General features: G+C 49.0%; 2 protein-coding genes across 6 annotated transcripts in view; both read right to left on the bottom strand.

Moving 5' to 3' along the window:
- The window catches only part of LOC135905548 (very long chain fatty acid elongase AAEL008004-like), a 99,301-nt gene extending 95,116 nt beyond the window's left edge, over positions 1-4,185 (bottom strand). For all 5 annotated transcript variants that reach the window (XR_011512756.1, XR_011512757.1, XR_011512755.1 and 2 more), the window contains exon 1: positions 4,033-4,185. The gene's annotated coding sequence lies outside the window, so the exon portion shown is untranslated. The remainder of the gene's footprint in view (positions 1-4,032) is intronic.
- Positions 4,186-8,974: 4,789 nt separating this feature from the next.
- On the bottom strand, positions 8,975-11,932 carry LOC135905521 (very long chain fatty acid elongase AAEL008004-like). The gene has a single exon (XM_065436461.2). It carries the CDS (start codon positions 11,792-11,794, stop codon positions 11,009-11,011), a length of 786 nt encoding a protein of 261 aa, XP_065292533.2. The 5' UTR covers positions 11,795-11,932; the 3' UTR covers positions 8,975-11,008.
- Between the last annotated feature and the right edge of the window lie 1,599 nt (positions 11,933-13,531).

Raw genomic sequence — 13,531 nt, 5'->3', positions numbered from 1 at the left:
AACTGTAATACCAAGATTGGAAGAGCAAGCCCGTACGGCAGTACAAGGGACGCCGCTTGCACATGCAGAAGAAGAAGAGGGCTGCAGGCGCAAAAGTGATACGCTAAGGTTTGGGACAACTGCGGTCTCTATCTGGCGGTTATCCAGGTCACACTTGCCGGTATTAGAGGGCTCACCAGTGGCCGAAGATAATGGCACGGACAAAGCCGTGTGTTTATCCCCAGCCCGTCTGCGGAAGCATCAGCAGCGGGAAGGGCATCAGGGACCTTGCACTCGGGTACTCTGACGTCCCTGCACTTCCGCGCCTCTGAGGTCTATGCCGTAATGCGCCATGCCGCAGCCTTCAAACTCACATGCATTGCGGCAGCTCTATTGCCAAGCTGCCGCACGGGGCGGGTGTTTTGAAGCGATCGCAGGACCCGATACTACTTATAGTAGCCGCGCCAGATTGGCCGGCGCGTTCGCCCCGGATTGATAAGGATCGTCGCCTTCCTGGCATCAGTTTAACCCACTGTTGGCAGCGTCTGCTTCCGCGCCGCGGGAACCGTCAAGGTGACTGCGATAAGCCGCGGGTTTCTTTCCCTATTTTTATTCGATTCGTCTGAGGCACGTTTAGCTTCAGAAATGCTTGCGCTCCATACACACGGCGTAATTCAGAAGAATCTGAGTCACAGGTCACCGCGAACGGGCTAGAATGAAACCGGCCCCTTCCAAGGTGTCGGCGATGGCGAAGTGTTTTGCAAAGCCCGCTTTGCATGCTTTGAAGGGAAGTGACCGCCAGCGACGTCGCTGCAGCCTAGCCTACACCGTGCGCGAGGTCCTTTAGCCGGAGGGGTAGCAAGTCGTTCACGTTTCTGACAAACACGTGCGACCACCGCTGTTTCCAATGCCGCTAATGCACATCGTAATGTTCGTCACCAGTTACGAGGGCTCGTGATATACTGGCAGGCGCCAGCACTCAAGCTAAGCATGCTCGCGTGCAGTACTTGTAGTACTTACTTCCTTTGTTAAAAAATAAATAAATTCAGAGAACAAGACGAAGGAGGGATCGCCAGACCCGCCTCTATTTGTTGTTTTTGTTAATTTCCCTTTTCTTTTGAACGTATTATTATTAATGCCTGCCAACCAAATATTTGCAGAGATGAGTTTGGGACATGATTTTTCGGTCACTTCTATTTCCCAATAAATGCTCGTGTGTGGAAGTTTATTTGTTTAAACAGAACGCTTGTGTCCAAAGGGAGACTATTAGTTGTCCTAATTGGTTATAAGCTGTGCGAGAAGTATTCGGAACTATGAGCTACCAAACAACAAAGCCCCCACTTGCTGCCCGGTTCCACTCTTTAAAAAAATAACATCCGATTTCGAATTCCAATATATATATATATATATATATATATATATATATATATATATATATATATATATATATATATATATATATATATATATATATATATATAACTAAGGACTCTAAATATATGCTACGCCGGCACGCCGCATATGATGACCTCCAAAACAAAACCAAGACGCAGCCGCCGCGGCTGCATTCCGAAGGAGCGGAGTGCTCAAATGCTCGTGTACCATGCAACGGGTGCGCGTTAAAGAACCGGAGTTGGTCAAAAATGAATCCGGAGTCCGCCGCAACGGCATGTCTCATAATGAAATCTTGGTTTTGGCACGCACAACCCCGACGCTTATCATTTAATTAAATTTAATTTCACTCCTAAGCACCTCTCCAGGCGGGCACGGCTACTTAAATGAAGTTTTCTCGTGCAGACTTAGCATCCTCATCAGGGCCTGTGTACCGGCATTCGCATTTTCGGCAACCCATGAAAACGGGCTCATATGACATGGTATGCCCGATGCCTGTTATATATTTCAAGGAAACTTGATTAATAGAGGTATTGAGACAAGAGTACGAGCAGAGTGAAATAAACACCTGAGGAAATCTGCAAGCCACAGCGCTTGGCGTCGTCAGTTGTTTATGTTTGCGCCATCAGTACAGCATTGCGCAGTATGAGAGAACATCACTACAGCAGTTACAAAGATATCAGCGGAAGTGCGCTCAAGGAGAAAACAAGAGAAATAGAGAAAGAACGGGGAAGAGTGCTGTGAGTTAAGATGAACATGCAGAAACTCGCGCAATAGACGCATACCTTACTCAAACACCGTTCGCCTAGGTTGAATCACGTCACATATCGCGAGAACCTTACATAGTGAACCTAACATAGTAACATAGTGAACGACGAGAGTGGTAACACGAACTGTTTCGCGGCCCACCTCGAGTTTCCCCGATACCGGCATGGGGCTCTGTATGTTTCCTGTTGAGGTGGCTGCGGCCAATGGCCTGCTGCAATTGCTGCACACCGCGTCGGCAGTGGTTGAGAACATCTGTATGTACCCTTCGTCATTCATAGCTCTACTGCGGACTCATTAACAACGGCCTGGCGCTCTTTTGCCACATTTGGCCCTTGCGCCACAAAGCACAACATTCATCATCAGAGAACATCTGCAATGTACATGGCAACGTCACGGGAGAGGTGTTTATGAAGCCTTTCAGACGCACTTCGAGGGCACCACAACAATGCCTTTTTGAGCTCCCTGGCCGTTGCCAGGATGCCGTCTGGAATTTCCTGGACATTGCCACAAGTTCCCCTGGAAGGCTGTAACTCCGTGTGAGCCCCCGCAAAAGCATTCCATGAGCTGCAGAGCTTACCATTGTATTCACGCGCAAAATACCAGAGGAGAGATAGAATGGCAGACCGAGGAGACAGAGAATGAAGTAAAGCCAACGTGGTGACGAAGCGGGTGAATAACGACTCTTCGCTCACGGCAACAATGACGGTGATGGTAGTGGTGGTGGTGGTGGTGGTGATAAACTTTATTTCTGCTATTTAGAGGAGTGGTGTGAGCTGACCCCTAAGGGCCCAGCCGTTACAAAGTCTAGGGGGCGGGGGGGGGGGGGGTTCCTAGTACGAGACCCCCGTGGCTTCTGCAGCGGCTTTGGCTTCGTTTGGGGTCTCTTCAATAAAAGAAACGCTCCTACTATAAGACATGACGACAGTTGCATACACACTGTATAATAATAATAATAATAATAATAATAATAATAATAATAATAATAATAATAATAATAATAATAATAATAATAATAATAATAATAATAATAATAATAATAATAATAATAATAATAATAATAATAATAATAATAATAATAATAATAATTCAAGGTACGGTACGGCTCGTTCCTGCTATTTATGAAAAAACCATGCAAGTTTGTCTACGGCGGCAACTAAAGCAGGGCATGCAGATGCAAAGCCGCATTGAATCATCGTGGTGTCTGAAGGACAATATATGCAAGTGGTGGTTCAGCATAATCAACACTCACGCCACAATGTTCCATACCCTGCAACACTGGGAGGTCGTGCTGCGCGACAGAATCCCGTATCGCCAGCTGGCATCAATGACAACAAACCGTACGGAAAGCTTCGAGAACATCATTACCACAGTGCGTGGGACCTGCGTAATTCTTTTTACAGCGAAGTTGTTAGCCACTAGTTGGGCGTGGTTCATCGTGCCGCGCTCACCCAAAATACGGCAGCTGAAAAAGGGGTTTGTGTTTGAGTTTTCACGTAAGAGAATTGTGTTTTCTCGTACATTCGAAAATCCGGTGCTACCGTACCTGCAGGTTGCTTGCGAGTCGTACTTTACGATTTCTCTGACGTATTTTACTTCGAGGAATTCGCTTAATTCAATAACGCACTTGCGCTAGGCGGATGGCCTACAAGATTGAGGACATACGCTGTGCAAACGCTACCGCCAGGTAACGGCCGCAGGCGCTCAGACAAACCTCAAACGGCTGCTGGGAAAGGGCTTTGTCTTTCCTTTTCCGCGTAACGGATTCATGTTTTGTCGCATATTCGAATAACAATCCGAAGCTATTATGCCTTCAGCTTGTGTGTAAGTCGCACTTTGAGCATTTCCTGACACAAGTTGCTTTTCAACATCAGTTTAGTGCAATAAGGCACTTACGCTTGGCGGACGGCCCAGAAGAATGAGGTTGTATGCTGCACTTCCGCACCTATGCGTGCGTGCGGGACGACGTACGTCACTTATGGTGGTGGCGCTTGCGTAACGTCGTATAAGGTCAGTTGAGGTGGTGGTACTTGTCTAACGTCCGCACCAGCTTCGCTGTACATCCACTTTCACAAGGTGGAATTAATGGAGACGGATTTTATTTTTTCGTTTGAATGTGTGCATACGTGTGCTCTCAACGTTTCTGCGCTTTTTGGCAGGGCGCCGCGCCGCGCTGTTTCCAATTCTATGCCCCCCCCCCCCCCCTCCCTCTCTTTTCGAATCTAGCTTTTTTTTTTTTACACCATGCAAGCTTAGCGAGGTCGACCTTGTGGGCAAGGCACGCAGACACAGGTACACATATCATCTCTTCACGGACACAAACTGCTGGGCCACCTTGCCTTTCCACCCCCCGTTTTATGGCTGCGCTTTACCGCGCGTAACGCAAACCGTATTACCGCTGAGAGAAACGCGGTCAACGAAAAAAACCGACACGACGCGATTCCGGCCTGGCACGGCGTCAAATTCGTTCACGACGAGATCAACCTCGCTCTGATAGACATCACCGGATCGCAATATCAGTTTCAAGACAGCCAAGAAAACAGAGACACGAACAGAGATCCCAAATAGTGATTGTGAAATGTCTGGCGCTACCTCCTGCTGCCAGAAACCACGTCGATCGTGAATGGACGAGCCAAGTTCCCTTGAAGAGCTGCGGTTACGGGAATCAGAAGTTTGTTGGCACCGCGTCGATCTCGATGCCGTGTTATGAAACCAGTGCGCGTTTGCGCTGTGTGGCGCGAGCGATGGTATGATAGAGAAAAGTAATGCCGGGCCGCCTAACGGGCCGCCATCACAAGGCAGGATGAAGGGAAGGGTATCTTTGTTTGGTATTTGGACGACGGCCTGGGCAGGATGAGAACCCGTTCGCATATATGAGTGAGCGGTTGAGACGGCCGAAATAAGAGTTCATTGTCAGGCCGCGAATATTAGTATTTATATATATATATATATATATATATATATATATATATATATATATATATATATATGGGAGCGGACTCTGAAAGATGACAAAAAGAAATGCAGAATTAAAAACGTAACTGTCTGTCTAGGCGTTGTCACACAGCCTGTGAAGGCGCCACACAGTAATACACAATGTCAATATCCCACTGAAACATACAACTTCACACAGTGCACCGTCACAATTTGTCGCACAGTCCGGTATATCCTAAATAATGCAGCAGTGCCTTTGTGCAGTGTGTCCCAGCCAACGTTAGCCAAGCTGCTCAAGGGAAAATGAACGATCTAAAGAAACATGGTGCAATATACAATTACAAAACCTACGGTGTCCGGTTTCCACAGGTCTGACGACTGTACGCCGTAGGTCTTATGATTGCATCTCGCACTGTGTCTTTTCATATTCTTTCTTTCGTTGACCCCTTTGGCTAAGGTTAGCTGGGACACCGTATATAGCAGCATGCGCTGATGTCCGTGAATTGTGTCCAAGAATTTTTGCTTTCTGTGAGCGGGCACTTGTCCAGCTGGTGTAGTGCCTATGAGAGCGCTGCTCTTCCGTTGTTGAAACGACGGGACTCGCAAAAAAGGCGCGCAATCATTTCGCTGCACCCGAAAAATTCTCGCCGTTCGAATAATAAAGGAACACGCATTTGAATATGCTACTGAAATGCACAGGCGGAGAGTTTTCATGTCCAAGGGGGGGGGGGGGGAGGGCGACCAGCCCACACCCGTATCCCTGGAAGCGTCCATTCAGTGTACATTCATGGTTTACGCACGGCGAGAAGCAAAGTCTCCGACCCTTCCTGAAGTCGGCCACTCTCGATTCACTTCATTAGTCACGGACGCAAGGGAAGTCAAATCTGCACCATGAAGCTCAACATCCTCACCGCTATCATCCAGCCTCGTCCCGCGGTCTTATTCGTGTTGTTCTCAGTGTTCTCAGTCATAAGTGCTTTGCAGCTGGATTTCAAACCGTTAATATGTACTAACTGGAACAACTAATCACTTTACTATCACGAAGGGCGTTTAAAGGTTGCATCCCGCCACCCCTGTTGTCACTTCTCCCTGAAGAAGGAAGCCACTTACAGCAATGACAACGCGGAGGCACTAAAATGCATCGAAAAGAGTGCCCTCAACTTCACCAGGGTCATATCACGGCTCGCCAGCGTAAGGGACGGACTGAAAGAGGGCAACCTTATGAAAGCATTTCACGCCTTCCTCATCATCCACGTAACCTACACCGCCCCCTTCCTTAACTGGAAGAAAACGGAGCTGAAAAAATCGACACACTAATTAGAACAGGATTAAAAAAGGTGCTAAGCCTCCCTGTAAACACTAGCACAGAACAACTCCTCCAACTGGGGCTACACAACACGGCAACCGAACTCTTTGAAGAACAGCGAAAGCCCAAATTAGTCAGCTCACACTCACAAAGGCGGGCACCGAGATCCTACTAGAAGCAGGCAGACAGCCCCTCTTCATGTCACCAGAGAAGTCGTAACTATGCACAAACGCCAAGAGGGCAATAAAAGTTGATTCAATCTCAAGAAACATACACCCGACCCACAACGGAGGGCGGAGAATAGCGAGAGCCATGTCAACCCTCGACAACATCAAACGTAACGAAACGCAAGTCCTCTTTGTTGACGCGACCAGATATTGGAATCGAGGCGCCTACGCGGTCTCCGTGGTGGAAGCTCATGGCTCGCTCGTCAACGCAGCCACGGTATAGTTAGCAACTTCACTCATGAAGCGGAAGAAATGGCCATCGCGGTAGCCCTTCGAAGCTGCAAAGGAGCCTCCGTCATTTACTCGGACTCAAGAACAGTCATTAGAACCTTCTCGGCAGCCTTCGTCTCTTGGAAAGCAGCTACGGTTGTAAACAAACTCTTCTTCCAAAAAACGGGTGATTACAACCTCATGTCCCCACACATCACATGGTTCCCGGCCCACATGGGCAACGTTTCCGGACGTCCTGACTGTAATCCAAAAGAGTGGGCACATAAAATGGCGTGGGAACTCGCATTCCGCGTCTGCGGTCACCCCTTCGCTTCGACCTAGCCTAGAGGGACCTAGACAACAAAGACTCACTCGTGTCACACCACGAAATCACTTAAAGTCATAGGTTAGGACGACGAATTTTTCCTCCTCCTCACTCAAATTTAAAAAAAAAGCACAGGCCGTCACTTACAGACAGTTGCAGACTAGAACATACATCACACCAACGACAATAAGCAGGATCAATCCAGACCGTTCTACTGAATGCCGCCACTGCGGCTACGAATACAACATCGAACATATGCTCTGGCTGTGCCCATGCCAATGCGGCAACGGACTTTCCTGATCAGTAGTTCTCCTGGGACTCAGCGCTCAGAAGCACAAAGCTCATCGCTCAGCTCAAACCTGTCCAGAGGGCCCGGACCGTTGCCGAAGGAATCTGTCTAGCGGCCCCGACCTGGGTGGAGCCGCAGGATTGATTTAATTCTTCCTCCTCGGGACCTAAATAACGTTCGCATTCACTCACTGGTTAAAAACGTCGCGAACAATGAATTCGCTTTCTGGTGGGAACAATTCTAAAATCCTAACCAGGCCGTTCCACTCTCAATGAGTACTGCGCTAAACCAGAACGCAGCTTGACATGCCGGTGCGAGAATGCTAATGCATCGTATAAAAAAACAATGCTTTATCCAAACTGATTCTAGCAAATGTGGTAGGTTGGGCAGGTCGGTAAGTTTTCATGGTGATTTGACTGATTCGACTGTGACTGAATCTCACACACAAGCCTCACAGATTTAAAGCTTCTTTTTCGAGGCAACAGCTTAGGCCACTGCCTCCTGCTATCTTATACGAAGGTAGCTCTTACTTTGCCGTGTGGGAAAGATTGCGTACATAAATTAATGTCGCAGAATGAGCTACTATAGTGTTTCCCTCAACCTAAAAAAACAGCGCATTTACTGATTTCTTATTTGTTGGGTCATTCCTCTTTAAAACTGCTGGGCTCTTTTTATTTTTTTATTTGCATGTGGGAAGTAATGGACAACTTGGAGCTTATTTCCAGTATAAAGGGACGTTTTCTGCTCCGCCGCCTAAATTTACTAGGGACAGCACTCTATTCACGACATAGAGTGAATCTGTACTTTAGACTGGCAATGTAGGTTGGCCGTCCCCGTTGTCCAAGCTCTTCAAAGGAGTGACTAGAAAGAATGTGTACGTGTCTCGGCTGACGTAGGCTGAGCAGTATTTATATGAAGAATATCTTCTGCGCCTCTGAGATCAAAATTTCAAATTTTGGTCAGTTAATGCGTACATAATCGAGCAGACTTTCTCATGCAGTGAAGACAAAAAGTACTTGAGCAAAGAAAATGTGTTATTTTGGAATTTGTATGAATAAGAGTCTCGCGGACAGACGTCGACATGAAGTCCGCAGTCATACCAGAGGGGTTTTGTTTTAGACGTGATAAGGCACTTAACCAAGAAAGTTTGCGTAAGGTGAAACATTGAACGAACGAGGCAGAGGCAATGACACTCTGAAAGTGCACTGTACATAAAGAACCTCGTCACACTCTTCGCCGAAAGGCAGCCTAATGGCATTAGGAGTACAAGTACGTGGGTTTGTTTGCAGGTTCCTTTCAATTTGAAAGCAGAATGAAAAAAAAAAACCGAACGTATAGTTTTTGTTTATTTACGTGCGCGTTAAAGACGTGAAAGTGGTTGAGACTAGTCGAGAGTATTCCTCATTGTATTTTTCGTGGCCTACATAGAAGTTGTAGTAAAGTGCATCCATTGAAGTCACTGCACGAAGAAATGCGCGCATGAATTGTCACGGGCATCCATAAAATATTTGTTCCACAAGGCGCAACAAAAGAATCAAAACCACCAGTTTCTGTATCTTCAATATTTTTTTAATTCGGAAGGATGATATGATTCAAGATGAAAAAAAAGCGAAATTCATTCTCTCATGGTTCAATACAAGACAGAGCGAAACAAAAAGGCAAACACGACTTATGTACAGATGTAAAAGGTGTCAGGCAACAACGAAAATAAATAGGTAGGGATAAAAGCGTTTGATGAGAGCGAATACGCATAGGAAGACGAACTCGCTTGTGGAGTAATAACAGCTCGCTACCGCCACAGTTTCTCAGCAAGTGTGGCTAGGACCTCGAGACCCGTAAACTTTCGATCAGTGATGGAACGCGCTTCTCTTGCGAGTCTGCGTTATTCACAGCCTCGAAACAGGCCTCGCGAGAGACTCCACTGCGCTTTAGAATAAAAATGGCAATCGAAATACAAACATTCACATACAGAGCAGCTCAAATTGAGCATTCGAGGTATGTCCGTACACGTTGCGGTCGACGACCGTGGACAAAATATCACATGGAGCGTGGGTGGCATAATCAGGGCACGGCTCAATGCGCGAGGAGGACCTGTCCAGTACGAAAGCCGTCTCACATTATACTACCTATGGCTTTCCGACAAAACATATGTTATATTTTACAAGCTTTTATCATCATAAGGCCACTGGAGGTGGTGGTCCCCACGCGCCCTAAGAAACTACGCGTGCACCCTCATCAGTGATTCACATTGAAAGACATTCCCGGTCCTCGCGGCTGCTTTCAACATTGTTTTACCAGGCTTTCATCGTTGATGTAACACGAACATAACGAGCAAAACTTACACGCTTTCATTACTTTAACTCGCTCGATCTAAAATCCATCGCCACTGCGTCGTCATTCTTGCCCTTAGGACTAGTATTAGCACGAAGACGCGGGACAGGGAAGGTAATTTGATTCGCCCATTGGAAACACAAGGTAACGCCGTTGCTTGATATGGCGCCTCACCGTTTCCCCGTAGGAAGGATATGCGGCGTTTTGTGGCTGCACGACCTCGCATTGTTTTCGAGAGCGGAAGATTGACTTGGGAGGCGAAGAGGATGGTCTGTGACCACTCGACCTTTCTCCTGCAAGCGCCGATACCAATCTCCCCACCGTCGGCAGGGTCGCACTCACGACCGCATTCAATGGGGCCCTGCGCGTTCACCGCTGTCGTCGAGACCATGTCTTCCGGAGCCGTCTGTATTATTCTTTTTTTTTCTTCTGGGAATCATGAGCCAAATAACTGTTACACGGGGCATGAGAACAGTTGGCGTGACTTTTACGCAAAGGGCGCCTATGGCAAGAGGAAGTATTGGTAAAAGGCGTCGTCGAGGAAGGGGAGGGGGGAGCACGGGGAGCACGAGAGTACCATCCTGCGTGTCTGGGCCGACGAAGCGACGATAGTGACAATGAAAGCAAACTACGGGAGGCCGTCTTCGAAGCGAGACCGGAATGGGAACGCAGATTGCGCTCGCCTAAATGAAGAAAAAGAGAAGAAGAAAATTTGGCAAACGGAAATAGAAAAAAAAAAACGCCTCGTCAACCCTTGTGCCTGGCACGTCGTATGTGCAATACAAGCGCTTCAGCCGCCTCCTCTTGCTTCTGCCGCCTGTCGCTTTATCTTGCGAATTATTGTCGTAGTACATAGAGTCTTGGAGTATGTATGAGTGCATGCACGTGACAACCTTCGATGCGAAGACAGACGATCCCATCGATGTAGACGCGCCTGTATAATTGCCGGCGAGTGCGGATCTTTCGTCTTCTCACAGTCTCTGTCCTCGATCGGCGGAGTTGTGTGCTTGCGTGAATGTCGCAAGCATGCTGCTTCTGACACCACCGAACGTCCGGTACATGCGTTAACGCATGCTGCACCCTGACCTGTCCGAGAAAACGCTCACGATGATGTCCAACAGATGGGCAAGTGTTGCGAGCTGTTGCTGCGATGCTCACAGATTGCACGGTCACTTGAATATCCCAGGAAAGACAGTCGGTTGCCGGCAATGGTCCCTGCTGAAGTGATTCGAGTATAGCTTGACTGGGCACTAACAATCCTTGACTAGCTTTTTGTAGCTGTTGCGGTAGAACCGGTAGAACATGAGGAAGAAGAAAATGCACTCGCTGATACATAGCCAGCTGAAGAAGAGGGGGAAGCCGCATCGCACGAATAGAGGCGAGACGGCGTGCGCTACGAGACCGACGAACTGGATGAGCTGTATCTGGGTGATGTAGCGCTTCCACCAGAGGTACTTCTGCACCGATGGGCCTAGCAGGGAGAGGAAGTAGTAGCCGTACATGATGACGTGGACACAACTGTTGACGGCCGCCGTCAGCATGTTGTTGCCGCCACAGGCGTACTTCAGCACGAGCCACACGGTGCACACAACCATGGCATGGTGGGCGACGTGCAGCACCGTGACGTGGCTCTGCTTTTTGGTGAGCACGAAGAAGACGGTGTCCAGCAAGTCGGCGATCTTGAGCAACATGTACCACCAGGCGAGGTTGGTCAGCGCCACGGCTTTCGGGTTGTCAGAGTAGTCCACCGGTTGGCAGGCCCAGTTGTAGCCACCCCCGAAGTACGTGTGCCGGAAGAACTGGACGGCGAAGTAGGCGCTTGCGATGACGTTGGCCAGGTTGTACGCCATGATCACAGGTTTGAGGTTGTAGGGCTTGCGGTCGCGCATCCAGTGTGGCCCCACCGTAGTCACGAACGAGATGTACACGGCCACGATGCTGATCATGGTGATCGGACTGTCGACCATGGGCCAACCCTGGACCCGGGGGTCGGCGAGGGAGGACAGGTATCGGAATCCGTCTTCCAACAGGGCCATGGCTGCAGCACGTTGCCGGTTGTAGCGGCTCCCGGTTTGGTCTATCGACGTGTATATAGCGGCCCGGTGCGTCGTCGCACTGCCCTGCGTGTGCCCGTCTAGGTAAAGCGCGGAGCCAACACTGACAATTTCCGAACGAAATCGACGCCATTTAGACTGTCGGTCGCGGCCGGCTCGCTGACGTCAGAGAAATTTGAGCCCTGGCACGTGCTCGCGTGCACGGCGTTGTATCGTGCGTTCTCTGGGGCCAATGGGGCGCGGCGTCGGACACCAGCGAGCCCGCTGATTGGTTGGTGACGTCACTGACGTCATCATTATCGCCCGTATAGCACGGGGTGTTCCGAAGTACATGCTCGAGCACCCCGCGCGTGTCCCTTCACACCGCCGCCCGACGCGGTCACAAGAAGTTGCGCGTGCGTGCGCCGTGGCGTGCGGCGCTGCGAGGATGTGGCCAGGCACGCGTGCCTTTCCGCTATCGAACGTCGTGGCAGTCGCGCTGGGACGCTCCCGATTGGCGGGCGAGACGTAGTGATGTCACAAAACCGGATTGACACGACGGTACGAGGAGGTTGGGAAGAGCGGGTTCTTTTCGGCGTCCGTTGCCGGCGCGTCAGACGGCAAACGAGTCAGCGTCGGGGAAACACCGTTGTTCGCCAGCGTTGTGGGGATTGCGCGAGGAGGTCGCTGCTGTTGCGTCGGTCGGTGTTTATTTACCCTGGCCTCTCGCACGCCTCACACGCGGTCACGCGCGTGCCTAGACGGTGTCGTCGCGTGCGCGCCCTTCGGTCAGCGGTTGCACATGAGGAAAAGACCACGGCGTTCGCCGAAAGGCCTACATTACGCACGCTCGCGAACGCGAAGAGGGGGAATTTCATAGACGGCTGGGTTGCTGGCCCACGACCGCCCGGTGGTTCTTCCGCTGGCATACGAGTGTCGCTGTTGCTGTTTTTATCTTGCCGGGATAATTTTACAGCAATCGCGAGCATCATATGTTCCTTTATTCCGGTGAAGCTCGTTGCGGGATTCTCGCCTCATTGGGAAACACCTTGTTTGGAGCTACAGCGCCTGTTACGAGAATTGTGTTACCTGTGGCAGAGCGCGTAGGCAGGTGATGTCTGAGCGGCCAGTAACTTGTTTATTTGTTGCGGACAAACACTTTTCCCACAATGACGAATCGTCCTTTTGACTAACTGGGATCTTCCAGCTGTGATACGGGGAGGGAATGAGAAAACAAGGACCACACACTCTGTGCAAGATGCTGGAATACATCTGCGTACCTATCGGGCTACCAGATGCTGCAGCATATAACACAGCTCTAATAACTCCAAGACAGGAAGCAGAAGACATTGCTCAATGTGAGCTACAAAATACGTCAAGCGTGGTTTGAAACTTTTGAAACTAACGAACATTTGCTTTAAATTCCATGAATACCAAGTATATACATAGTATTCGCTCCTTGCCGAAAAGCACATGTAACTTGTATCTTGAATACGCATAAATTCAACAAAATAAGCAGACATAAATACATAGAAATAACTCTCGGCTCGTCAACACTCTGGGCACCACATATTTAATAAATAACTAGAAATTTAGCTTTTGGTTGTTGTACCGTATTTAATGGGCGCAAATAATTTCCACCCTGAAGCATTACGTCTTACTTATAACTTTTATTGACATTTAACATACTGCCTCGAATGATGGGTTTGACCTACGCCTCGCACATTGATACTTTGATAA

The sequence above is a fragment of the Dermacentor albipictus genome, chromosome 3 (genome assembly GCF_038994185.2).
Source record: "Dermacentor albipictus isolate Rhodes 1998 colony chromosome 3, USDA_Dalb.pri_finalv2, whole genome shotgun sequence".
Lineage (NCBI taxonomy): Eukaryota > Metazoa > Arthropoda > Arachnida > Ixodida > Ixodidae > Dermacentor > Dermacentor albipictus.
The sequence above is the reverse complement of the archived record's forward strand: the minus strand, read 5'-3'. Positions and strand labels throughout refer to the sequence as shown.

Coding starts and splice junctions, on each gene's coding strand:
- LOC135905521 (XM_065436461.2), bottom strand. CDS start 11,794: ATGGCCCTGTTGGAAGACGGATTCCGATACCTGTCCTCCCTCGCCGAC.